The sequence below is a fragment of the Oncorhynchus nerka genome, linkage group LG18 (assembly GCF_034236695.1).
Source record: "Oncorhynchus nerka isolate Pitt River linkage group LG18, Oner_Uvic_2.0, whole genome shotgun sequence".
NCBI lineage: Eukaryota > Metazoa > Chordata > Actinopteri > Salmoniformes > Salmonidae > Oncorhynchus > Oncorhynchus nerka.
This window is the reverse complement of record NC_088413.1, coordinates 51908128-51936080: the sequence shown is the minus strand read 5'-3', so window position 1 is coordinate 51936080 and position 27953 is coordinate 51908128. Positions and strand designations below refer to the sequence as shown.

The following is a 27953-nucleotide window of genomic DNA, read 5'->3' as shown; positions in this document are numbered from 1 at the left end:
GTACCTGTGAATGTATTTCAAGGCCTACCTTCAAACTCAGTGCCTCTTTGCTTGACATCATGGGAAAATCAAAAGACATCAGCCAAGACCTCAGGAGACAAAAAAAATTGTAGACCTCCACAAGTCTGGTTCATCCTTGGGAGCAATTTCCAAACGCCTGAAGGTACCACGTTCATCTGTACAAACAATAGTACGTAAGTATAAACACCATGGTACCACTTAGCCGTCATTCTGCTCAGGAAGGAGATTCGTTCTGTCTCCTAGAGATGTACTTTGGTGCGAAAAGTGCAAATCAATCCCAGAACAGCAACAAAGGACCATGTGACGATGCTGGAGGAAACTGATACAAAAGTATCTATATCCACAATAAAGAGTCCTATATCGACAACCTGAAATCCCACTCAGCAAGGAAGAAGCCACTGCTCCAAAACCGCCATAAAAAAAAAAAGCCAGCCTACGGTTTGCAACTGCACATGGGGACAAAGATCATACTTTTTGGAGAAATGTCGTCTGATTAAAACAAAAATAGAACTGTTTGGCCATAGTGACCATCGTTATATTTGGAGGTAAAATGGAGAGGCTTGCAAGCCGAAGAACACCATCCCAAGCGTGAAGCACGGGGGTGGCAGCATCATGTTGTGGGGGTGCTTTGCTGCAGGAGGGACTGGTGTACCTCCCAAAATAGATGGCGTCATGAGGTAGGAAAATTATGTGGATATATTGAAGCAACATCTCAAGACATCCGCCAGGAAGCTAAAGCTTGTTCGTAAATTGTTCTTCCAAATGGACAATGCCCCCAAGCATACTACCAACGTTGTGGTAAAATGGCTGAAGGACAACAAAGTCAAGGGATTGGAGTGGCCATCACAAAGCCCTGACCTCAATCCTATAGAAAATGTGCTGGCAGAACTGAAAAATCGTGTGCGAGCAAGGAGGCCTACAAACCTGACTCAGTTACACCAGCTCCTTCAGGAGGAATGGGCCAAAATTCACCCAACTTCTTGTGGGAAGCTACCCTAAACATTTGGCCCAAGTTAAACAATTGTAAAGGCAATACTACCAAATACTAATTGAGTGCATATAAACTTCTGACCCACTGGGAATGTGATGAAATAAATAAAAGCTGAAATAAATCACTCTACTATTATTCTGACATTTCACATTCTTAAAATAGTGGTGATCCTAAGACAGGGAATGTTTACTAGGATTTAATGTCAGGAATTGTGAAAAACTGAGTTAAAATGTACTCGGCTAAGGTGTATGTAAACTTCCGACTTCAACTGTATGTGGTGCTTTGAAGCAGCCCTGGCAAAGTGGATGGATGCAGTAGTCCTGCTGTTCTCATGTGCTGTCTGTGCTGAGGGGGAGAGTCTTTGTGATTAGGAGAGAGCGAGGCCTGGGGGAACATTCTCTGACTGACGTTACTGTGTCGAGCCCAGCACTGGTGCGGAGCTACCGAGCCTGCCTCTGCTGTCTCTTTGATCTTGGTTGGTTGGGGAGGAGGAGAGGAGGCTGAAGCTCTCCTCTCTGCTTTTGTCTCAACCTTTCACTTGTGCTTGCTTTCACTTGCTGACTCGTCTCACTCCTAATGACGTACATGTAGAATTTGAAACACTTGGTTTACAGCTCCTTCATCAGCTTTATGTGAACAGGCTAATCGGTCTCCAATGAACCATCCCATTTATGTATAAAGCCCTTCTTACATCAGCTGATATCTCAAAGTGCTGTACAGAAACACAGCCTAAAACCCTAAACCGCAAGCAATGCAAGTGTAGAAGCACCATCAAGCCAAAGGTCCAGAAAAACAAACAAAAACACATGGCCTATGGATATCCTAGATTGCAGAGCTCTGTATTGTTCTGCATAGCAACAGAGGAACAGGAAATGGGGCCCAGGCATTGATTTTTATTTTATTTTAATATATATATATATATTTATTCTTTTACCCAACATTTCTGGCCGTTTATCTTTCTTTGACCCTCCCAACACATCTTCAAAGCCATTCCTCCCAATGACGGTTCCATAATGTTACTGAGCTGTAGATGATGATCATGAAGTCCTTTTCTTTCTCCTCCCCACTTCCCTGTTTAAACAAAGGTAGATTTTACAGTGGAGGAGAGGGCTGTTGTCAAGGGACACGTCTACCTATTGCACAATACACACCTGCGCACACGAAGGGATGAGGTCAGCCAAAAACTATTTTCGTTATTGTACTGAAGGAGTTATCATTGTTGGGTGGGTAATGGAGAGAGGGTAGGAGAGGAGAGATTTGACTCCAGTACCTGAACATGACCTCACCTGTTCCCGCAGGCTGAAATCGATCTGCACTTATCAATAATGTAAACCAGACCTCTTTTTGTTAGTGTGTCCCAGCCTGTTTTCCACTAACATGGCTGATAAACCAGCTTTGTGTTCATTTGGGCCTACCATAGCATCTCCATCACTTTTTTAAACGGTAAACCTGAAAATATAAGTCCAGGTAGTCCCTCTCTCCCTATTTGTCATTTCAATTATACACTTTTTTTTTTTATTTGTGCCTAATGATTATGACCCAGTACTGGAAAAACAAGGCAAATATCTCCATCAATAAGGTCTAGTTAGAGCCTTGAAGGCACCATCTGCCTGGCTGTTGTCATGTTTAATTTACACTGGTTTGGTTTCTCTTATGCCGATTGAGATGATTTGGACTAGCTGACAGCAGGAGTTGACCAGGCAAAGAGTATATGCTTTCTAAATGACCCTATTCTCTTTATAGTGTGCTACATTTGACCAGAGCCTCGTCAAAAGTAGTGCACTATAAAGGGAATATGGTGCCATTTGGATCGTAGACAGAGATAGCTAGGGAACTCTATTTAGCTATGCATCATAGCCAACACCTGCAGCTACTGTTAGTGTTCTCACTGGCCCATCCTCCAGAGGGTAAACCGGTAGGCAGCCGGTCTTAGAGCTGCCGTTCTCCCTCAGGTTCCTCTCGGTGATCACCTGCCTGCTGAAACATGATGGCTTGAGCCTGTAACACCCTGTAACACCTCTTCAACGCCCCAGTGCTAGTCTTATTATACTAATCTTATAATGGGACATTGTTTAATGGTGTTGCTTCCCTAAATTGATCTATTTTAAGTAGCCATTCAATTAAGAGGTTTTCTAAAAAGGCCTGAGGGTGTGTGACGGATAGAACGTAAGCCGGTGTTTGAATATTGATGAGGTGTAACAGAATAACAGCCATATGGGGCCCTCTAGTCAGACAGTCTTGTGTTTTTATGGCCATAAGAGGCTACCGTCCAGATGCACCATGCTTATTTACTAATGTTGCCCCCAAACCCAAGCATTTGTTAATAACAGAGAAGTAGTAAAGTGTTATTTAATCAACATCTTTATTGAGCAAGGTAGAGTTCCCACAGTTACGAAATATGCTAGAGTGATCCCTATCCACAAGGGCAGAAACACCAACCAGGGCAACTATAGATGTGTCTATTTTGAGTGTGCTGTCTAAAGTGCTGGAAAAAGTCATTTATGTATAGAGCAAGACTAATATTCTTTGTCTTGGTCCGGGTTTAGAAAGTCCCACTCCACTGACGCATCTATTGTTTTTAACATACTTTATTAGGGGAGGCGAGCAGGTCCTGGACAAGATGGCATGACCTGTGAACAGGTTAGTGTTCCATAGCTGCAGGCAAAACACCAGAAACTGGATCAGCAGCACGAGAAGGTAGCACGACTGATGAACAGGTTAGGGTTCCATAGCTGCAGGCAAAACCGCGGAAACTGGATCAGCAGCACAACCAGATGGACTGGGGACAGGAACAGCCAGGAGTCATCAGGCCATGTTGTTCTGAGGCATGGTCCTAGGACTCAGATCCTCCGGGAGGGGGGAGAGGGAAAGTGAGAGATGGGAGAGTACCTAAGATTACACAGGACAGACAAGACATGAGAATTGCACCAGATATTGCAGCATAGATACTGGAGACTGAGACGGGAGATCGGGGAACACTGTGGCCCTGTCCAATGTTAGCCCCGGACAGGGCCAACCAGGCAAGATAAAAACCCAACCACTTTGCCAAATAACTTTCTCCACACCACTAAAGGCATATCAACAGACCACTAACTTACTACCCTGAGACGAGGCTGAGTATAGCCCACGTAGATCTCCCCCACTACATGAGCCTGAGGACAGGAAGGGCAGGCCAATGACTGAGCCCCCATAATAGGGTCAGAGGCAGAGAATCCCAGTAGGGAGAGGGGAGCTGGCCAGGCAGAGATGGCAAAGGTGGTTCGTCACTCCAGTGCCTTGCTATTCACCTTCACACCCCTGGGCCAGACTAAACTCAATCATAGGACCTAATGAAGAGATGTCTTCAGTAAAGACTTAAAGGTTGAGACTGAGTCTGCGTCTCTCACGTGGATCGGCAAATTGGTGAGATGGGTAGGAGCAAGTCCATAATTTATACTTTAGCAGTAAAACCTTAATCAGCCCTAGCCTTGTTAACAGGAAGCCAGTGTAGAGGCTAGCGCTGAAGTAATGTGATAACATTTTGGGGTTCTAGTCAAGATTCTAGCAGCCATATTGAGCACTAGCTGAAGTTTGAGTGCCTTGTCTGGGTAGCCAGTTATCTAATCTTGATGTCAATCTTGATGTTTAAAAAAAAAAGTTAGATTTTTGAAATGTTAAAGATTAAATATTTTTTGTTTGTCAAAAGGGAGATCAGGGTCCAGAGTAATGCCCAAGTCCTTCAGTTTTATTAGAGATGACTGTACAACCATTGAGATTCATTGTCAGGTCTGACAGCAGATCTTTGTTTCTCGGCACCTAGAACTAGCGTCACTGTTTTGTTTGAGTTTTACTTTTAAACATTTGCTGTCATCCACTTCCTTATGTCTGGAACACAGGGTAGGCAATTTTGGGGCTTCACCATGTTTGCTCGAAATGCACTGCTTGTGTGTCATCTGCATAGCAGTGAATGTTGACATTGTGTTTCCGAATGACATTACCAAGCGGTAAAATGGAGAACAGTAGTGGTCTTAGAAGGGAACCTTGAGGAACACCGAATCATCCACAGAGACTAACTGATATATTTCTGACAGATCAGATCTGAACTTGTCTGCGTAAATCAAATGTGGTTTCCAATCCCTCCAAAAGAATGTTGGGCTTGAATTGGTGTCGAATGCAGGACTAAGGTCAAGGAGCATGAAGATACACACGTTAACGATATGAAATCAGCCTGCTCTCGTAATTGATTTTGTATGCAGATGACTCTGCTCTACTGGTATCCCATAAGAACAAAGCCTCAGTGGAAAAGATCCTCAGTGGTTACACAAAAAAGCCTCGGTCAGCTACCTTGGGTGTGAATTGAATGGGTACTTGACTGGTGACACTATGGTCGTGAAGGTTTTAATAAAGATAAACCACAAAATTGCATTTCTATCTCGGACCTCAAAATATATTGATGGTGACAGCCTAAAGACTGGCAGGTGCGCTAGTGCACGCATAATCAAAGTGATACTGAACATCATGGTTCACCAGCATCCCTAAACGGCTAAAAAATAAGCTACAGACCAGCCAAAACAAGCTGGTGGAAACTGTACTTAACTCCCTCCTTGTACTCATCGAAAGTCGAGCATTTTAAACAGCTAGTCTGGCTATATGTAGAGTATCTGGTAAGATCACCTTTTTTTATATACTGGCAAGGTTGAGTGGAACAAACTACCACAGTAACTCAAAGCAATGCCGAGCATAACTTAATTTTAAAATAATATAAAAATCTGGCTAATCAAGGAATATAACAATTGTTTCATGTCTGGATCTATGTTATGTTTATGTATTTGCGCCATGGAATTTATGGACTACCAAGGGAACTAAGGACAAGCAACACCTGGTGACATTTTCACTGAGCCGCTGCTAGTGTAAGATGAGGAGCCCAGCAGGCAGTTAGACTCTGCTCTGTTCTGCTGTTTCTTAACCGATCTTGTGCTCTGACTTTCTAGTTCAGTGCATTTGAAACAGAGAAGTGGGGGGTGTTTTTTTGTGTTGGAGGTTTCTCAGGATGACACGGGTAACATAGAATGCCCGACGGTTTTTACCTGACAATAGAGCTGTAGCTAGGCTGGGGCCTCTGCCAAGGGTCTGCTGCAATAGAAGGGAGGGAGAGTGAAAGTGGTCATTACCCCACACCACCACCATCCAGCCCCTCTATACAGAAGGCCCCTCCCTTGTAGTGGCGGCAGGCCCTTTGATTCTCCCCCAGGCCGGTCTAATCTAATGCCTCCAGAGTCCAGTGAAACCTCTATGGGAAGGGAAAGGAGTAAAGATGTCATGGTAACTTCTGTGCCAATGCTCTCTTCCTATCGCTCTCACTCTTTTTCTCTCGCTCTCTCTCACAATGAGGCTAACCTGACCCTAATCTTTCAGTTTTCCATTTTTACATATCCTGCAGTATTACCTGAAGACTGTTTAATTCAAGCAGACTTCAGTGAAATTCTCCAACGAGTCAAGTTGTTAACTTTACTACAATGAGTTGTTTGAAGCACGTGCCTGGGGTTTACAGCTATAACCATTACAGGTAACCTACCAGTGTCAAGTTGTGTGGGTGTAATGTTTTCTATGTAGGTGTGTGTTTGAACGAGGAGCTAAGGTCATTTGGACGTGTTGGGTCTGGTTTACTGTGTCTGTGTGATGTGTTATAGCTTGTTACCAAGGTGTCCATTGTTCTTCTGGTCCATTCTCACACAGACCGACATTGAGCATTTCATTTGTTACCCATGTGAGTGTGACAAACGAGAGAACAAACAGTACGTATATGCAAGCACATGTATGTATGCGATTGTGTTCCTTCCTGATTCCCAACATGTACCGTTCTGTGATTTAAAAAAAATATTTTTTAAATATTTTTTTTGTGTGTTATTACAACCCTGCCCATATTCTTTCTCACTAGGAGATTTTTACAGCTAGGCACTGCATTGGTTACTGTATGAACTCCCCCCCCCAAACGTGTTCTCTACAAACTGAAAATGGTCCTTCTTTCCATCAATATTTCCTGTCTGTGTTTAATACGTTTCCCTTTCCCACCTTGCTGTGGGTCCCTGTTCAAGCTCTGTTAGCGACTTCACCCTTCAAATTCATGCCGGTGGAAGCTTCCTGTTCTGTTCTAGCTTTGAGTCTGTGGCTTAATTAGTTAGCCTAGTTAACCCCTGCACTGCGTTACAAGTCAATACAGGACTGCTCTTACTTAATCCGGTATGTTCTCCTCTGTGTTTTCAGGACTGTCTCCAGCAGCTCATCCTGATGACCCTGCCTAATGTGCTGACCATCGCGAAGGACCCCCTCTCAGGTACTATGGTGCTCATTCTCTTGTTCACAAACTCACAACAATCCTCAGGTAGCTATGCCTCTAAATCCAGTTGGCCAGCTGGCTAGTGCAATATTTAAGGTAGGGGTCCCCGTCTCTTGTTCACACTCACAATAAGTGCTTACAAATGCCTTTTAAGTATTCCCTTGTAATCTCGGTCCAGATACTGTACTGTATGAGGGCGTGTTGGGGTGGAAAGGATGCACATGTTGTGGCCTTTTTACTGGGGTCAGTCAGGAAGTGGGAAAGGCAGGAAAAGTCCGTTGGAGCCCTTCTATCTGTAGGAGGCTAATCAGGCCATGGAGAGTGCTGAGTGTGTGAGCTCTCCAGTCTGGCGTCGACAACCTCGCCAGGATAGACCTGATGTGGCTATGGAGACAGTCAGACCTTATATAGTGGTGTGGAAAGGTCAGAGGCCTGCTGTCTGCAAGATACAGGTATAGCTGGGGATAGTTCACCTAAGGCGACTATGGTATATTGAGCCTTGATGGGACCAACTCATCTTTTATGAGAAGGAAGAGTTGTTTTTGTTTCCTCATCTAATTTTAATCTCTGAATCCAGAACCGTATATTGTGTACACTACTGTCATGAGAGTTTAAATCTAGCTAGTGTGGTTCATGCCGTCTCTGTCCCTTATGACTTTTTTGAAACTCTACCTAGCTAGATGACTCCATAAAGCAAGTTCACACATACTGTATGTAGTTCACACACATACTGAATGTCGTTCATGCATGTACTTGCAGTGCGCTACTGTATGCATGAATGAACAAAAGGAACACCAGACCAGTTATTTCTATGGCTTTTGTAACGGCTGGCGTGAGAGTAGAGTATCTTCAGGATAATGACGTCATGTTTGAAGTGTTCAGCTTCACCGCCAGACATTGTTGTTCCTTCTCCTCCCGGTGGCTAGGCCTTTCATGGGTTGGGCCACTACCATGCCGCTCGCACGCTTGTTTTGCATGTTTGTTCCTGCAACTGTCTGTCAGACACACAAATAACTTATCAGGACCCATGTGGCTTGTTTTGTTTTTTTTTCCTGCCGGGAGCAAAGTTATCTAGATCTAGGCCTCTTGATTGGTTCCGTATGAAAACGTGTTTAGCAATCAAGGACAATAGTGCTCTAACATTGAGTGGTGGAGTTGTTGGGAGGCTTTAGCTGTAAGCCAGCCTTGGTATGTGAACTGAATCTCAATATTGCTTAATGGGGTATGTGTTAATATTATTGCGTGGATTGATGCGTTATCTTTGTATGGAATGGCCTCAGGAAGTTAGGAAGTCACGGAAAAGCTATGTTAAGTGTAGATTAGAAACAGTGAAAAGCTCCTCTCAGGGTTACACCACTGCCTGCCCTGTGTACCTCTTTTGTCTTTTTAGTTGGTCTCAATGGAATAAGGGCAGAGCTGGGTCGCAGACAGGGTCTCCATGGCAACCGTGTTGCCCTTTCCCCAGAGTGTTGATCAAGCTTTTTTGAAGTCCCTTCCAGGCCCAAGGACACACACACACGCGCGCACACACACACACACACAGCTGATCCCAGACAAACCCTGCACAAAACAACATGGTAAATAGTTTTTTTACAATCATATGAGTCTTTTTTAAAAAGGAAGGGCTTGCTACATCCACAAAAACACCCAAACCTAATCCTGAGCTGTGGCAGATTTTAATGATTGACCCACTAACTGATGGCTGCTAACCATCAGTGATGGGAGAGCTCTTCCAGCCCACTGGTGTAAGAACTGGGGGGGATGGGAGAGGTCCACAGAACTGTCACTTGGGATTTGCTGCCTGCCTGGCAGGTTGACATTTATTGGGATGACGCTTGTCATTTCCCTTATGATTGATGAGGACCTTCATATTGCAAATGGACGGTCCCTTACTGGACGTCTGCAAGTGTTATTAAAATAGGCCGAAGGCCTCAGGTCGTCCCCCTGGGCCCGGTGTTCCGGGAAGTAAAAAAGTAAATACGTTTCCTGGACAATTGGTTTCAGCAATATCAAATTGTAATAAAAAATAATTCTGCCCTTCTGGAAAATTCCACCAGCTGGCTGTATATGGCAAATGGACATTTCCTCACCAAATGGACATGGCCGTTTCTCGTAAACAACAAAGACTTCAAACAAAACTCTGAGCACAGAGGTGGCCAAATGTACTTTTAGCCCAGAAACAATATGGCATCGAGGCCACAACACTCTGAGTTAATGGACATTTTGTAGGATTAAATATTGAAGACAGTGCAAATTTGACCGCTTCACGTCAAAGTATATAAACCTACGGTGTAAGGAAAAATACAGTTGAAGTCGGAAGTTTACATACACCTTAGCCAAATATATTTAAACTCAGTTTTTCAAAATGCTGACATTTAATCCTTGTAAAAAATCCCTGTCTTAGGTCAGATAGGATCACTACTTTATTTTAAGAATGTGAAATGTCAGAATAATAGTGGAGAGAATGATACATTTCAGCTTTTATTTCTTTCATCACATTCCCAGTGGGTCAGAAGTTTACATACACTCAATTAGTATTTGGTAGGATTGCCTTTAAATTGTTTAACTTGGGTCAAATGTTTTGGGTAGCCTTCCACAAGCTTCCCACAAGAAGTTGGGTGAATTTTGGCCCATTCCTCCTGAGAGAGCTGGTGTAGTTGAGTCAGGTTTGTAGGCCTCCTTGGTCGCACAAGAAACATGTTGGTATTACAGACTCCGACAGGTTGAAAATGTCAGTGAAGACATTTGCCAGTTGGTCAGCGTGTGCTCGGAGCACACGTCCTGGTAATCCATCTGGTTGGGGTTTGTACGTACGGTGACATCATCTTTGCACTTATTGATGAAGTCAGTGACTGATGTGGTGTACTTCTCAATGCCATCAGAAGAATCCCGGAACATTTTCCAGTCTGTGCTAGCAAAACAGTTCTGTAGCTTAGCATCTGCTTCATCTGACCACTTTCTTATTGACAGAGTCGCTGGTGCTTCTTGCTTTAGTTTTTGCTTGTAAGCAGGAATCGGGAGGATATAATTGTGGTCAGATTTGCCAAATGGAGGGCGAGGGAGAGCTTTGCATGAGTCTGTGTGGAGTAAAGGTGGTCTAGAGTTTTATTTTTTATAAAAATAAATAAATCAATTCTTCCTCTGGTTGCACATGTAAAGTGCTGGTAGAAATTCGGTAAAACTGATTTAAGTTTCCCGGCGTTAGTCACTGGCCACTAGGAGCGCCGCCTCCTGGGGGAGAGTTTTCTTGCTTATGGCCTTATACTGCTAATTGAGTGCTGTCTTAGTGCCAGCATCGGTTTGTGGTAGTAAATAGACAGCTACGAAGAATATAGATGAAAATGCTCTTGGTAAATAGTGTGGTCTACAGCTTATCATGAGATACAAAACATTGAGACTTCCTTAGATTTCATGCACCAGCTGTTGTTTACAAATATTCATAGACCGCCAACCCTGGTCTTACCAGAGGCCGCTGTTCTATCTTGCCGAGAAAGCTTAAACCCCCCCAGCTACATGTTATTCATGTTGTCGTTCAGCCACGAATTGGTGACACATAAGATGTTAGTTTTTCATGTCCCGTTGGTAGGATATACGTGATCGTAGTAAGTCGATTTTATTTGCCGTTGGCTAATAGGGCGTTGTACGTTGGGGCGGCAGGTAGCCTAGTGGTTAGAGTGTTGGACTAGAAACCGAAAGGTTGCAAGATCAAATCCCCGAGCCAACAAGGTAAAAATCTGTCGTTCTGCCCCTGAACAAGGCCGTCATTGAAAATAAGGATTTGTTCTTAACGGACTTGCCTAGTTAAATGAAGGTAAAAAAATGTAATAAAAATGGGACCTATGGTAAAGTGAGATTACCCACTTGCCGTCGGATCCTTACAAGGCACCCAGACCTTCGCCTTTGATGTCTCTTTCTCCTGCAAATGACTGGGATGAGGGGCCTTGTCGGGCATCTGAAGTAAATCCTTTCCGCCCGACTCTCTAAAGAAAAAGTATTCCTCCAGTACGGGGTGAGTAATCGCTGTCTTGTTATCTAGAAGCTATTTTCGGTCATACGATATTGTACAAAATAAGTTACAAATAACGTGAAAAAACACACACAATAGCACTTGGTGAGGGGATCATAAAACGCCAGCCATCTCCTCCGGCTCCATCGTAGTGTTAAATTAGACTGGGGTGCCACTAAGGTTAGGGAAAGGGTTAGATTTAAAATGATCAGAGTGTGTCAGATAGTGACTGCCCTGCAGAGTTGTGGGATTTAAACCAAAATCGAATCTGAGCTCAAAATCAATTGGCTATAAGGAAAGGGTGTTTTAATCAGTTATATCTTCATCTTTCATCTTCAACAGGCAAGGGCATGGAGGAGGTGAAGAGACTGCTGCTGTTGATCCTAGGCTGTGCTGTACAGGTAACATAGCCTTTTCTAACATATTAAACCCATTTTAAACAGATTTTCTTTCTTGCAAAATTGATTTGATCTTAATGATAATCTGAATGAATAAAGTTAAAATGACAAAACATTAACAAACCCTTTTAATTGAGCCAATCAGGTAGGCCTACTTTAGAATTAGATTCCCATTTGAAGACTGAGTCGGTGTAGAAGCAGTCAGTCATATCCTTTTATTATACTGTAAACTATCGGCTTTGGCAAACTTTATACATATTGTGTGTGTTCAGTACCAGTCAAAAGTTTGGACACAACTACTCATTCAAGGGTTTTTCTTTATTTGTACTATTTTCTACATTGTAGAATAATAGTGAAGACATCAAAACTACACATATGGAATCATTGTTGTAACCAAAAAAAGTGTTAAACAAATCAAAATATATTTGAGATTTTTCAAAGTAGCCACCCTTTTGCCACGATGACAGCTTTGCACACTCTTGGTATTCTCTCAACCAGCTTCATGAGGAATGCTTTTCTAATGGTCTTGAAGGAATTATCACATGCTGAGCACTTGTTGGCTGATTTTCCTTCACTCTGCGGTCTAACTCATCCCAAACCATCTCATTTGGGTTGAGGTCGGGGGTTTGTGGCCAGGTCATCTGATGTAGCACTCATCACTCTCCTTTTTGGTCAAATTGCCCTTACATAACTTGGAGATGTGTTTTGGGTCATTGTTCTGTTGAAAAATAAATTATAGTCCCACTAAGTGCAAACCAGATGGGATGGTGTATATCTGCAGAATGCTGTGGTAGCCATGCTGGTTAAGTGTGCCTTGAATTCTAAATAAATCAGTGTCAACAGCAAAGAACCATCACACCACTTCCTCCATGCTTCAGACCAAAGGACATATTTCCACCGGTCTAATGTGTTTCTTGGCTCGTGTTTCTTGGCCCAAGCAAGTCTCTTCTTATTGGTGTCCTTTTTAGTGTTTTCTTTGCAGCAATTCGATCATGAAGGCCTGAATCATGCAGTCTCATCTGAACAGTTGATGTTGAATTGTGTCTGTTACTTGAACTCTGATGCATTTATTTGGGCTACAATTTCTGAGGCTGGTAACGCTAATGAACTTATCCTCTGCAGCAGAGGTAACTCTGGGTCTTTCTTTCCTGTGGTGGTCCTCATGAGAGCCAGTTTCATAATAGCGCTTGATGATTTTTGCAAATGCACTTGAAGAAACTGTCAAAGTTCTTGAAATGTTCCAGATTGACTGACCTTAATGTCTTAAAGTAATGATGGACTGTTGTTTCCCTTTGCTTTTTTTGAGCTGTTCTTGCCATAATATGGACTTGTTCTTTTACCAAATAGAGCTATCTTCTGTATACTACCTCTATCTTGTCACAACACAACTCATTGTCTCAAACGCATTAAGAAAGAAAATCCACAATTTAACTTTTAACACTGCGCACCTGTTAATTGAAAAGCATTCCAGGTAACTACCCCATGAAGCTGGTTGAGAGAATGCCAAGAGTGTGCAAAGGGTGGCTACTTTGAAGAATGTCAAATTTCAAATAAATTTTGATTTGCTGAACACTTTGTTTGGTTACTACATGATTCCATGTGTTATTTCATAGTTTTGATGTCTTCACTATTATTCTACAATGTAGAAAATGTGGGTGTGGGCTACTTTGAGAAATCTCAAATATATTTTGATTTGTTTAACACTTTTTTGGTTACAACAATGATTCCATATGTGTAGTTTTGATGTCTTCACTATTATTCTACAATGTAGAAAATAGTAAAAATAAAGAAACCCTGGAATGAGCAGGTGTCCAAACTTTTGACTGGTACTGAATGTGTATAAATGTATACGTTTTGTCACACGTACCGGATGTGAAATGTGCTGTTTTACAGAGTCAGCCATAGTAGTATGGTGCCCCATCAGGCAAATTAGGGTTAAGTGCCTATATTTCTTTTCACGTTGTTGACTCAGGTATTTGAACCAGCTACATTTCGGTTGGCCCAGCGCTCTAACTGCTAGTCTACCTGGCGCCCCACCTTGCACCTGATCACACCAGGAAGTAAAGCTGCATTGGCATAACTTTACATGTTAGAACGCATCCCTGTATTAACTGAAACGGATAACATTAAACATTAGTGCAACAGCAACGGCCTGTTATCTTATCAGCATTTTAGAAATCAATTCAAAATGGCCCTCAAAAGTTTTGAGATTAATTTCTCTTTTGAAGTCAACATGTCCAATGTAGCACCAGTATACCAGAGCATGTAAGAGGCTCGTAGAGATAAAGGGTTAAATAGTGCAGGGCCCACCCACCTGTACCTATACCAGAGGCTGTACTGTTCCATTCCCTTCGCTCTATCTCTCTAGCTTCAGTTCTGTACACTATTGTTTTCATTCCCTCCAATCACCTGGCCTCTCCCCCTCTTTTTTTTTCTCTCTTTGTTACACTGCCCTGGTTTTTCTTGTTCCTGGGGGAAAAGCAGGATAGAGATGAAGTGTTGAATAGTTGTTGACTTTTCCTCAGTTATTTTTCCCGAAAAAAATGTCAACGTCATGCATAGATGTAATACGTTTTCAAAGTTGATGCATCATCTATACCTCTTAATTGTTTTCTCCCCTTTGAATGGCAATTACTCAAGTCTGTGCTTCCTCAAGTCCTCCACATTACCCTTAACCGTATTTCTATAAGATTTAGAACATTCTTTTCAAATGGCTTATTCATATTTATGACCATTCAAACACCCAGTCCTTTGTGTTCAATAGAGAATGTGAAAACCTGATTTAGTTTATAGTCGCGACCTATAGGTATCTAATAGAAATGCCTGCCATTGTTACTTCCTCTGCAGTGTGAGAGGAAAGAAGAGATCATTGAGAAAATCAAACTGCTCGACATCGAGAAGCAGGCAGCCATCGTCTCCCACATTCAAGAGGTGAGTAGTGCAGGTGTTCACGTCAAAGCAGCCACACATGTTCATGCGCATCAGACCTTCCTTTTTTTGTAGTGATTTTTTTTCTTTCTCATGTTATCTTCAGGTACGCATCTGGCTAAATCTGGCACATTTACAGAAACCTTGATTGATGTGCACTGTCCCTGTCAAATAAATCTAATGATGTAAAGACATATTCAGGTTTTACTCCTAGGCCTACACTTTAACAGTATGGCATTTCCATTGACATTTAGTCGATCATGTTCATGCGTGTCTGTCAATTTGTTTATTGAGAATATTTTACCACATAGACACATTAAAGTCTTATTCCCAGGCCTACAGTAATATATTTATTTTGACAATATTGTTATTTTTTGCTTCACAGACACAGAAATAAAAGGGAGGGGGGGCACTGTTACTACACATGTATTGGGTTTCAATGTAGAACTTATGGTATTCCTGTTTACATTTGTTATATTGTCTGTCTACCCCTTCAGGTGACCCATAACCAGGAGAATGTGTTGGACATGCAGTGGCTGGAGCTGCCAGACATGCCCCCTGAGGAGCTCAACCCCCTGTCCCGTAACATGGCCCTGCACCTCCGCAAACTCATAGATGAACGAGATGAATGTGCAGAGGTTGGTATCTAAGACGGAACAAGTCTGAAACGCGTCCAAATCGACTGTATTACCCGCAATAAATGTACTGTCATTCAGACTCGATTTGTGCCCTTTCTATACACAGTCAATAGACTGACAGAATTCTTCTCCACCATCCTCCAGGTGATCGTGGAGCTGACCCAGGAGAAGGACTACCTCCAGTCCCAGCAGCCCTCCAATCACATGGGTTACTCTTGTCCTGAGATGAATGTGTTGGGCCTGGACGGACCCGTCTCACTGCTGTCCAAAGAGGACCGCCAGCACCTGGCTGTGGAGCTGGCCGACACTAAAGCCAAACTGAGACGCTCACGGCAGGAACTGTGAGTCAGAATAGGGGAGAGGTTAGAGTCGGGGGGTAACATTTTAGCATTTAGTACATTTTATTAAGACAAATATTCCCTAAGCTGTTAACTTCAGAAACACTGCAAGCCCTCAGAAAATATATTGACTCTAAATAAACTACACTTAACATGATTACAAAAATGTATATATGTCTGAATAAATGTATTTGCCAACCTAATGTGTGCTGTCCCTCTCCCAGGGAGGAGAAGACTGAGCATCTGATGGATACCAAACATGAGGTGGAGAGGCTGGACCTGGAGATGCAGAAACTCAAGCAAGAGGTGTGGATTTCCTCTTTCATTTAGAACCCCCCCCCTTTTTCTCTCCCTGTTTCCTCCAAATCTTGACCACAAATGACATGTTAGAAAAGTTTTGAAATTCCATCTTCAGAAGTTTCACAGTAGTGAACATTTTAGCTGATGTCACATTCTTAAAGCCATTACAATTTTTGGATATTCATATGAGACTAGGACATTCTGAAATGGAAAGATCTGTTATTTTGCCGTAACCTCCAGTACATCTAGTTTGTTGTATAATTCATGTGCCTTTACTTTGCAACAACCAAACAGAGGCAGTATACAATTTCTGCAATTATAACCTCCAGACCAGATCCATAGTGTGCTTTTATGCCCTGTGCAGAACATGCAGGTGCTGGCGGAGGCACGGTCGGTGCGTGCCTACAGGGATGAGGTGGATGCTCTGAGGGAGAAGGCAGCCAAGGTGGACAGACTGGACACAGAGCTGTCACGCTGCAAGGAGAGGCTACACGATGTCCACTTCTACAAGACACGAGTCGAGGTGAGAGACACTGAGCATTGAATTTAATTGATTTAAACTCGCCAACATCAATTTCATGAAAGCTAGAATAAAATACAATACTGTACATTAACACATGTAAAAGGAAAATACCTTTGTTTGCTCCACTGTTCACACACCTTTGTTTGAAAGTGAGGTAGGGACAGCATTTATTTTTCTCATTATCAACACGCAGCCGCATGTATAGCCTATCTCATCTGTCAAGACGAATTAATATTGGTTGTGCATATTAAGACCCATAATCCTTAGCAGCACGTCTTTCATGTCTCTGGGTCAAATCAGTTCCACTTCATTGACTAGAACCCCTGCTGTCTCTGTCACAGGGGAACAATGGCACCTCCTGATCAGCAGAATTGAGTTTGTCCAGGAAGGGAGCTCCACAGCTGTTCGTGGCAGGCCTTTGAATCACTATATTTCCTATTGTCTCCATCTATGCTTCATTTATATTTCACTGTCTCCTTACTGAGATTAAAAAATCTATGGATATATTCGCTACATTGCAGTCAGACTGAACGGAATTACAAATCACCTTGATTCCCAAATAACTACTCATTATGTGATCATGATTAGAAAACCTGCACAGCGTCTCAGGCCAATCCCCTTCAACACGCTGTATATGTCCCTCTGTTTTAGGGCTGTCCCTAAAATCTCCTACCAATCAATTGGTCAAAAATTGTAAACATGTATTTTCCATATATAGACACACCCTATGTGTTTTTAATAAAATCAACAATATCTACTGAACTTGTCTGATGCTTTAAGCATGCTGTTTGGTTAAATCATTAAGACACAAATGACTTGAGGGAGCCAGAGATAAAGATGGCCTAACTGGAAGAAGAAAAAAAACTGTTCCTGACTCTCTTCCTCCCACTGCTGCTGGCCTTTGCAAATTCTGCCATTAACCTCTCTGGGATATGTGGGACGGTAGCGTCCCACCTCAACAACAGCCAGTGAAATTGCAGGGCGCCAAATTAAAACCGACAGAAATTCCATAATTAAAATTCCTCAAACATACAAAGTATTTTACACCATTTTAAAGATACACTTGTTGTAAATCCAGCCACAGTGTCCGATTTCAAAAAGGCTTTACGACGAAAGCACACCAAATGATTTCGGTCAGTACCTTGTCACAGAAAAACACAGCCACAAAAAGCAGAAATGGAGATAAAATGAATCACTAACCTTTGATCTTCATCAGATGACACTCAAAGGGCTTCATGTTACACAATACATGTATGTTTTGTTCGATAAAGGATATATCCAAAAATCTCAGTTTACATTGGCGTGTTATGTTCAGTAGTTCCAAAACATCCTGTGATTTTTGCAGAGAGCCACATCAATTTACAGAAATACTCATAATAAACATTGATAAAAGATACAACTGTTATGCATGGAATTTTAGATCCACTTCACCTTAATGCAACCGCTGTGTCAGATTTCAAAATAACTTTACAGAAAAAGCACACCATGCAATAATCTGAGTACAGCGCTCAGACAACAACAAAACAAGCATACAGATATCCGCGATGTTGTGGAGTCAACAGAAGTAAGAAATAGCATTATAAATATTCACTTTGATGATCTTCATCAGAATGCACTCCCAGGAATCCCAGTTCCACAATAAATGTTTGTTTTGTTCGATAGTCCATAATTTATGTCCAAATACCTCCTTTTTGTTCGCGTACGCAATCCAAACTCACGAGGCGCGGGCAAGGCCAGGCGAAAGTTCAGACGAAAAGTCCTATTACAGTTCGTAGAAACATGTCAAACGAAGTATAGAATCAATCTTTAGGATGTTTTTATCAATAATCTTCAATAATGTTGCTGGTAATAGGGTACGTTAGCGGTCGGCAACCTTTTCAATTTGGTGTACCAATTTACTCTTACCATTTCTACCGATCTGCTTGCCAGTTATGATTTTCGTATGCACATTTTTGTCTAACGGTTTCATTTAATTTATAATAGTCTCAAAATCATTGTCATGTGTTTAATCTCAATTATATCAAAATTATACAAATCTAAAAGCAGGTAGAAAATGTATATAAATCACATTGACTATCATGGCCTGTCTGCAATGAATCAATGTATCAACTATCGACTGTGTCCGGCCCGACGCTCACGCTAGCAAACGTCCAACATTGTATCAAATATTCTGGGCCCTCAGTTTCCTGCGCAAGTGAGCTCAGGACAGACAGCTGTAGGCGATTTGTGCAAGGAATAAGAAGTAATTGGGTGTTTTTATGTTTTCACTGGATCTGAGCATTACATCTTTCCCATTCATGCCGAGTGGTTATCGATAGGGAGAGAGCTGGAAAATGTTTCAAATAGTTTGAGGAACTCGTTCTCATTGGATAATATAAATACTTTGTTTACTTGCTGTTTGAGGTGAAGAAAAATGTTTTATATGCCTAAATTCTATGCGTAATCGGGTGTACGTACTTGCTCAATGTTGACAGGAGGGCTCCAAACAAGAGGCGATTAATAAATTGGCAAAACTCGTAAATGGAATGTAATAAACCAAAACTTGTTTCTCACAGGTGTAGCATGCGTTGTGAGCATTGCAAACATGTCCATGGTGATATAAGTAATGGGGAATTGATAGACACTAACAATCAAAGGGCAAACAATTCACACAATTAAGTTATGAAACCATGAATTCGCAGGAGAGGGCACATTCTGGAGAGATACTGTAAGTGCCTTTTGCATCTTAGCCACACACCCCTTTTTCTTGGACCGTGGCATCTCGGCGACCTCTGGATTAGTCCACTGAGATGGCCGTGAATCAGACAGGTGTCTCGTGTGCTATTAAGGATTTTTTTATTTTTAAATGTAGATATTTGCGATGCTCAACAAAAAAAAAATTGTTCAACCAACAGCCTATCGACCAAACAATCGACCAGTCGACTAAATGGGGTTAACGCTACTTTGTTTCCATCTGACAGTTTGTCTGTGTTTCTTCTGTGTGTGTATTTCCAGGAGCTGAGAGAGGACAACGTGACTCTGATTGATACCAAAGCCATGCTGGAAGAGCAGCTGGGGGCAGCCAGGGGGCGCTGTGACAAACTACATGAGTTGGAGAAGGAGAACCTGCAGCTGCGCTCCAAACTCCATGACATGGAGATGGTAAGAAATGCAGTAGGGATTGGTCCATCTGTCTGTTTGCCTGTCCATCTGTGTGTGCTATATGGCAGTGTATGTTATGTCAATGCAGTGTTTGTGTTTGTGTATACAGTGCATCCGGAAAGTATTCAGACCCCTTAACCTTTTCCACATTTTATGTTAGCCTTTTTCTATTTTTATTTTTTAAATTCCCTCATCAATCTACACACAATGCCCAATAATGACAAAGCAAAAACAGGTTTTTAGAAATTTCTGAAAATATATTTGGAGTTTCTCCCATTTTTCTCTGCAGATCCTCTCAAGCTCTGTCAGGTTGGATGGGAAGTGTTGTTGCACAGCTGTTTTCAGGTCTCTCCAGTTCAAGACCAGGCTCTGGCTGGGCCACTCAAGGATATTCAGAGACTTGTCCCAAGCCTCTCCTGCATTGTCTTGGCTGTGTGCTCAAGGTCATTGTCCTGTTGGAAGGTGAACCTTCGCCCCAGTCTGAGGTCTTGAGATCTCTGGAGCAGGTTTTCATCAAGCATCAGGTTTCTTCCAGACATGACGCTTGGCATTCAGGCCAAAGATATCAGTCTTGGTTTCATCAGACCAGAGAATCTTGTTTCTCATTGGCTGAAGTGTCCTTTAGGTGCCTTTTGGCAAACTCCAAGCGGGCTGTCATGTGCATTTTATTGAGGATAAGCTTTCGTCTGGCCACTACAATAAAGGCCTGATTGGTGGAGTGCTGCAGAGACGGTTGTTCTTCTATCTCCACAGAGGAACTCTGGAGCTCTCTGAGTGACCATATGGTTGTTGGTCACCTCCCTGACCAAGGCCCTTCTCCCACGTTTGCTACGTTTGGTTGGACGGCCAGCTCTAGGAATAGTCTTGGTGGTTCCAAACTTCTTCCATTTAAGAATGATGGAGGCCAATATGTTCTTGGGGACATTCAATGCTGCAAGACATTTTTTGGTACCCTTCCCCAGATCTGTGCCTCGACACTATCCTGCCTCGGAGCTCTACAGACATTCCTTTGACCTCATTGCTTGGTTTTTGCTCTTACATACAATGTCAACGGTAGGACCTTATATAGACAAGTGTGTGCCTTTCCAAATCATGTCAATCAATTGAATTTACCACAGGTGGACTATAATCAAGTTGTGGAAACATCTCAAGGATGATCAATGGAAACAGGATGCACATGAGCTACATTTTGAGTCTCATAGCAAATAAATGTGATACCATTTCTAAACCTGTTTTAGCTTTTATGGGGCATTGTGTGTAGATTGATGAGGGGAACAAATTAATTGAATCCATTTTAGAATAAGGCTGTAACGTAACAAAATGTGGGAAAAAATCAAGGGGTCTGAATACTTTCCAAATGCTCTGTTAACTGTGTAGATGTTGGTGTGTGTCTGACTCACCCTGCTGTCCCTCTCAGGACCGGGTCACAGATAAGAAGCGCCTGGAGGAGTTGATAGAGGAGAACATGCTGCTGGAGATCTCTCAGAAACAGAGCATGAACGAGTCTACCCACCTTGGCTGGGAGCTGGAGCAGCTTTCTAAGAACAATGACAACAGCGACAGTAAAGGCGCACACACATGCATATTCTCTCTCTATCTCACTCTCTCACACACACACACTAAACATGTAGGTTTTTCCCCAGCTACATCACTTTGAGTAGTGGGCCTGTACTGTTCAGTTCATAGGTTTGTTTTCCGGGGCCACCCATACGTAACATGTCTGCGCACATGTAGTCACTGTAGGGTCTGTTAAATGGTACATATATTATTCTGCTGACAGCCAACATGTATAAATCATCTTTGATTAGTGGCTGATGGAGATTTTGGTTGGAAAATGCTGAAAATCTGAAGATTGCTGTAGATTCTCAGTGAATCCTGCCAGAGCTTGTGGCGCAACCTAAAGTAAAAATTAAGTTCAGACACTATGTTGTTGATACTTGAATTAGACAATTGAATTGTATCATAATTTCAGTTTTTTTTATTAGAGAGGTTGAACATCACTGTAGATTTACACGACATGTCTTTGCAGTGGTGTGTGTGAGGGGTTCTATTTTGGCCTCTGTGTTGAAGTTAATATTTAACTCTGTATTGTCAGAAAGGTAATATAGTAACTCAGCAGCTGGCTCAGCTGTTTCCCTCGGCCCCACATGTATCACTGTGCCTGGTCCTCTAACTGTCAACACATACAGATGTGCTCATATTTGTTGGTACCCCTCCACAAAAAACGAAGAATGCACACTTTTCTCTGAAATAACTTGAAACTGACAAGCAATTGGCATCCACCATTGTTTATTCCATATTTAATAGAAATCAGTCTTTGCTTTAGATTTTTATTCAACATAATATTGTGAATAAGAAAACAAATGAAAAGGGCATGGACAAAATTATGGGACCCGTAACCTAATATTTTGTTGCACAACCTTTAGAGGCAATCAAATGTTTTCTGTAGTTCTCAATGAAACTTCTGCACCTGTTAACAGGTAGCTTGGCCCACACCTCCTGAGAGAACTGCTCCAGCTGTCTCAGGTTTGATGGGTGCCTTCTCCAGACTGCAAGTTTCATCTCTTTCCATAGATGTTCGATAGGATTCAGATCAGGACTCATAGAAGGCCACTTCAGAATTGTCCGTTCTTGGGTGCTTTTAGCTGTGTGTTTTGGGTCATTATCCTGTTGGAGGACCCATGACCTGCGATTGAGACCGAGCTTTCTGACAATGGGCAGAACATTTTGCTCCAGAATGCCTTGATAGTCTTGATTTCATTGTGCCCTACACAGATTCAAGGCACCCTGTGTCAGGCGCAGCAAAGCAGCCCCAAAACAGAACCGAGCCTCCATGTTTCACTGTCGGTATGGTGTTCTTTTCTTAAAAAGCTTCATTTTTTTCATCTGTGAACAGAGAGCTGATGTGGCTTGCCAAAAAGCTCCAGTTTTGACTCATCTGTCTGAAAAGGCATACTCCCAGAAGGATTGTGGCTTGTCAATGTGCATTTTAGCAAATTCCTTTCTGGCTTTTATGTTTTTCTTTCAAAAGTGGAGTCCTCTTGGGTCTTCTTCCATGGAGCCTGTTTTCGCTCAAAACGCGACAGATGGTGCGATCAGAAACTGACGTACCTTCACCTTGGAGTTCAGCTTGTATCTCTTTGGCAGTCATCCTTGGTTCTTTTTCAGCCATTTGCACTCTCCTTCTGTTCAATCTGGGGTCGATTTTCCTCTTGCGGCCGCACCCAGGGAGGTTGGCTACAGTTCCACGGACCTTAAACTTCTTAATAATATTTGCAACTGTTGTCACAGCAACATCAAGCTGCTAGGAGATGGTCTTGTAGCCTTTCTCTTTACCATGCTTGTCTATTATTGTCTGTCTGATCTCCTCAGACAAATCTCTCCTTCGCTTTCTCTGGTCCATGTTCAGTGTGGTGCTCACAATGATCCCAAACAGCACAGTGATTACTTTACTCTGGTCCATGTTCAGTGTGGTGCTCACAATGATCCCAAACAGCTCAGTGATTACTTTACTCTGGTCCATGTTCAGTGTGGTGCACACAATGATCCCAAACAGCTCAGGGATGACTTTACTCTGGTCCATGTTCAGTGTGGTGCACACAATGATCCCAAACAGCGCAGGGATTACTTTACTCTGGTCCATGTTCAGTGTGGTGCACACAATGATACCAAACAGCACAGTGATTACTTTACTCTGGTCCATGTTCAGTGTGGTGCACACAATGATCCCAAACAGCGCAGGGATTACTTTACTCTGATCCATGTTCAGTGTGGTGCACACAATGATCCCAAACAGCTCAGTGATTACTACTCTGGTCCATGTTCAGTGTGGTGCACACAATGATCCCAAACAGCTCAGGGATTACTTTACTCTATTTAAATAGGCTGAATGACTGATTACAAGATTGGAGTCGTGTGATACTAATTAAAGAAACAAATTAGGTTGAAATATCACTATAATCCAATGATTTATTATCTTTTCTAGGGGGTACCAACATGTGTCCAGGACATTTTAGAATAAGCAATAAATTAATATTTTCACAGCTTCTTTGCTTTATTCTATGACATACCTAAGGCATGCAAGTATACATGATAAAATAGCTTTTAATTTCATCACTTCTTTCAGGACGAATGAAGCATTATTTCAATGAGCTGTGAGGGTACCAACAAATTTGAGCACGACTGTATGTATTCTGTAAATCTGCACACAATACTTATAATATAGAAATCTACAGTGTGCTATAAATGTGGCTGACTCAACTTCCCACACCGATTCAGTCAAAACGAAAAAAAGATCCATTATGCAAGCAACCAAAGCTGCTCTCTCAATCACTTCCACACACTATTCTAAATAAATAGACATACTTATGATCTCAATGTCATACTGTACAGTACACAAATGCATTGGATTAATCAAGCCCCCCCCTCTTGTGCAGCGCGCAAGTCGTTTGTGTTTGAACTGAACGAGTCTACGTCGAGCCGTCTGCTGAAGCTGGAGAAAGAGAACCAGGTTCTGCAGACCACCATACAGGAGCTCAGAGAGGCTTCCCTAAGTCTAGAGGAGGGCCAGCTACATACCTTGGAGCTGGAGAGTGAGAACCAGGGCCTCTGCAAGAAGGTACTGTACAGACACACACTGATTGCGCAAAGACACACATACTAGGGACAGACTTGTGTAGATGCACGTTCAGCCACTCTGATGCACAGGGATGGGGGCCACACACCTTGAATACAGAAAAGAAGCATGCAGAAGGTACTGTATGCGGGTCCCACATTCTTTTATAGATTGACAGTCTGTGTGTTGTGGGATACTATATGCTGGTCCCACATGTCCTATAAAGTTGGTCTGCAGTATGTTTTGTGGTGCAGTTAAAGCATGCGGGTGGGAGCAGAGCAGCATGTACCGGATTAATGCAATATTTCTCGATTATTTTGCATTGGCTCAGCACCGGTGTGGATGTTTTTAATGTACAGTGCATTCGGGAAAGTATTCAGACCCCTTGACTTTTTCCATGTGTTGTCACTGTCACGTTAGACTTATTTTCTAAAATGGATTCAATTGTTTTTTTCCCCCTCATCAATCTACACCCAATACCCCACATAATAACATAATAACGAAGTGAAATATCACAATTACACAAGTATTCAGATCCTTTTACTCAGTACTTTGTTGAAGCTTATTTGGCAGATATTACAGCCTCGTCTTCTTGGGTATGACGCTACAAGCTTGGAACACCTGTATTTGGCGAGTTTCTCCCATTCTTCTCTGCAGCTCCTTTCAATCTCTGTCAGGTTGGATGGGGATTGTTGCTGCACAGCTATTTTCAGGTCTCTCCGTAGATGTTAGATTCAAGGGTTCAAGTCCAGGCTCTGGCTAGGCCACTCAAGGACATTGAGACTTGTCCCGAAGCCACTCCTGCGTGGTCTTGGCTGTGTGCTTAGGGTCATTGTCCTGTTGGAAGGTGAACATTCGCCACAGTCTGAGGTCCTGAGCACTCTGGAGCATGTTTTCATCAAGGATTTCTCTACTTTTCTCTTTTCATCTTTCCCTCAGTCCTGACTGGTCTCCCAGTCCCTGCCGCTGAAAAACATCCCCAAAACATGATGCTACCACCACCATGCTTCACCATAGGGATGGTGCCAGGTTTCCTCCAGACTTGTGACACTTGGCATTCAGGCCAAAGAGTTCAATCTTGGTTTCATCAGACCAGAGAATCTTGTTTCTCATGGTCTGAGTGTCCTTTAGGTGCCATTTGGCAAACTCCAAGCGGGCTGTCATGTGCCTTTTACTACCATTAAGGCCTGATTCGTGAGGTGCTGAAGAGATGGTTGTCCTTCTGGAAGGTTCTTCCATCTCCACAGACAACTCCGGAGCTCTGTCAGAGTAACCATTGGGTTCTTGGTCACGTCTCAGACCAAGGCCCTTCTCCCACGATAGCTCATTTTGGCCGGCCGGCCAGCTCTAGGAAGAGTCTTGGTGGTTCCAAACTTCTTCCATTTAAGAATGGAGTTGACTGTGTTCTTGGGCATCTTCAATAGATAGATTTTGGTACCCTTCCCCAGATCTGTGCCTCGAAACAATCCTGTCTCGGATCTCTACAGACAATTGCTTTGACCTCATTGCTAAGACCTCTTTGCTCTGGCTTGATGAATTTGTTTGTGCTTTCTATCATGATTGTCATCCATCATCCATTCCTTCCCTAGCTGGAGCATCTGCAGACCCTGCTGGACCAGGAGAAGCAGACCACCCAGGACATGGAGGGTCTCGGGGAAGATCTACTCAAAGACAAGCAGAAACTGGATAAGGCTCTGGAGACACTGCAGGAAGACAAGGACAGACAGGTACACACTACTTCTAACCTTGCGCATGCTAAATGCACCACTGATTGTGTATGTCATCTGGTCCCGCTTATGTCACTGTTGTCCCACCTGACTGTCTTTGTGTGTTCTCCAGATCTCTGAGCTGGAGCAGGAGAAGGAGCACCTGAGCCAGGCGGTGAGCTCCCTGCGTCAGCGCGCCCAAGCCAACAGTGAGGCTCGGGTCAGGGAGGTGGAGACGGAGAACCGCGTCCTCCACCAGACCATCACGGACACCGGGTCCAAGCTGGCCCGGCTAGAGGCCCAGGGCAAGCAGTCGACTAAGGAGCTGGAGACACTGAGGGAGAGGGGAGAGCGCTGTGAGGAGCTGGAGAGGGAGACTGCACATCTTGGGAGGAGCAAAGAGCAGCTTCAGAGGGAGGTGAGGGAGGTCATTCTTGCGTTTACACTTGTTTTGCTGTATCTGCAGAGGTCTTTGAAGAATGCGATCCACAATCACGGCAAGTAAAACAGTGTATTCAACTTAGGTTAAACAATCACATATCACAATGATTTCAACATGACTACTGTAACTGTAAACATAGGTGGCGTCGCTGATGATTACGTGTGACCGGGCCGAGGCCCTGGAGAGAGACAACGCCAGCCTGGAGCAGAACAACCGGAGGCTGAAGAAGCAGGCGGACATGGCCCAGAACACCAGCCTGCGCCTGACTACTCTGGAGAAGGACCACAGCCTCCTGGACCAGGAGAACCTGGAGCTCCGCCGCACTGTGGAATCTCTTCGGCCGGCCGCCGTGCGCCTGGCCCAGCTCCAGCAGGAGAATGGGGAGCTAGAGCGGGACAGGGAGGAGCTGGCCCGGTCTGTGGAGGAGCTGAGGTCCCAGGGGAAAAGGGCAGAGAGGCTGGAGATGAGCATCAGCAGCCTGGGTCAGGAGAACCAGAGGCTCCAGCAGAGCCTGGACAACAGCTCCACAAAGATCCAGGGGCTGGAAAGGGAGCTAAGGCAGGCCGAGGCCGAGACAGGGGGGCTAAGAAGGGAGCTGGAGGAGGTGTGCCTGGTGGCGAAACGCCTGGAGGCAGTGGAGAAGGAGAAGAGGGGGCTGGAGCAAGAACTGGGCCAGTCAGAGAAGGTATGTCTGTGTGTTATGTGTAAACTGTAGTTGCTTTGTCTTAAGTACTCCTGACTTCAATTAAATTAAATTGCAGGAGAGTAAGCAGCTGGAGAAGGAGGCACGGAGGCTGTGGCAGCAGCTGGAGGTAAAGGAGAGGGTGCTGGAGGAGAGTGCTCTGAGGCTGGCCTCCCTGGAGAAGGAGGGCATCGCCAAGGAGAAAGAGCTGGAGAGGTTAAAGGAGGCGACTGGGAAGGTCAAAGAGCTAGAGCGGGAGAGCAAGGAGCTGCAGAAACAGGCCACGATTGACAAGAGGACACTGGCCACACTCCGAGAGGTATGTATGGGGAAGGTCTGAGGGTAATATAGGCTACAGTAGATTGTAGAGAAGTACGTGTACTATGCAGTATATACTGTGCCTTCGGAAAGTATTTAGACCCCTTGACTTTTTCCACATTCTGTTACGTTACAGCCTTATTATAAAATTGATTAAAACATTTTTTCAGCAATCTGAAAATACCCCATAATGACAAAGCGAAAACATGTTTTAGAAATCTTTGCAAATTTATTAAAAATAAAAAACAGATACTGTTTCCATTGATCATCCTTGATGTTACTACAACTTGATTGAAGTCCACCTGTGGTGAATTCTATTGATTGGACATGATTTGGAAAGGCACACACCTGTCTATGTAAGGTCTCACAGTTGACAATGCCAGAGAAAAAAACATGCTATGAGGTCGAAGGAATTGTCCGTAGAGCTCAGAGACAGGATTGTGTCGAATCACAGATCTGGGGAAGGGTACCAAAAAAATTCTGCAGCATTGAATGTCCCCAAGAACACAGTGGCCTCATCATTCTTAAATGGAAGAAGTTTGGGACCACCAAGATTCTTCCTAGAGCTGGCCAAACGGCGCAATCGTGGG

General features: G+C 43.3%; 1 protein-coding gene across 1 annotated transcript in view; it reads left to right on the top strand.

The window, feature by feature from the left end:
* The window catches only part of ccdc88c (coiled-coil domain containing 88C), a 76773-nt gene that overhangs the window by 22774 nt on the left and 26046 nt on the right, over positions 1–27953 (top strand). The window contains exons 4-17 of the mRNA XM_029687838.2: positions 7256–7325; positions 11677–11735; positions 14580–14663; positions 15158–15298; positions 15443–15639; positions 15861–15942; positions 16301–16459; positions 19454–19600; positions 21018–21162; positions 24037–24218; positions 25805–25942; positions 26055–26339; positions 26503–27048; positions 27125–27364. Coding sequence (XP_029543698.2) covers positions 7256–7325; positions 11677–11735; positions 14580–14663; positions 15158–15298; positions 15443–15639; positions 15861–15942; positions 16301–16459; positions 19454–19600; positions 21018–21162; positions 24037–24218; positions 25805–25942; positions 26055–26339; positions 26503–27048; positions 27125–27364 — 2475 coding nt within the window. The remainder of the gene's footprint in view (positions 1–7255; positions 7326–11676; positions 11736–14579; positions 14664–15157; positions 15299–15442; positions 15640–15860; positions 15943–16300; positions 16460–19453; positions 19601–21017; positions 21163–24036; positions 24219–25804; positions 25943–26054; positions 26340–26502; positions 27049–27124; positions 27365–27953) is intronic.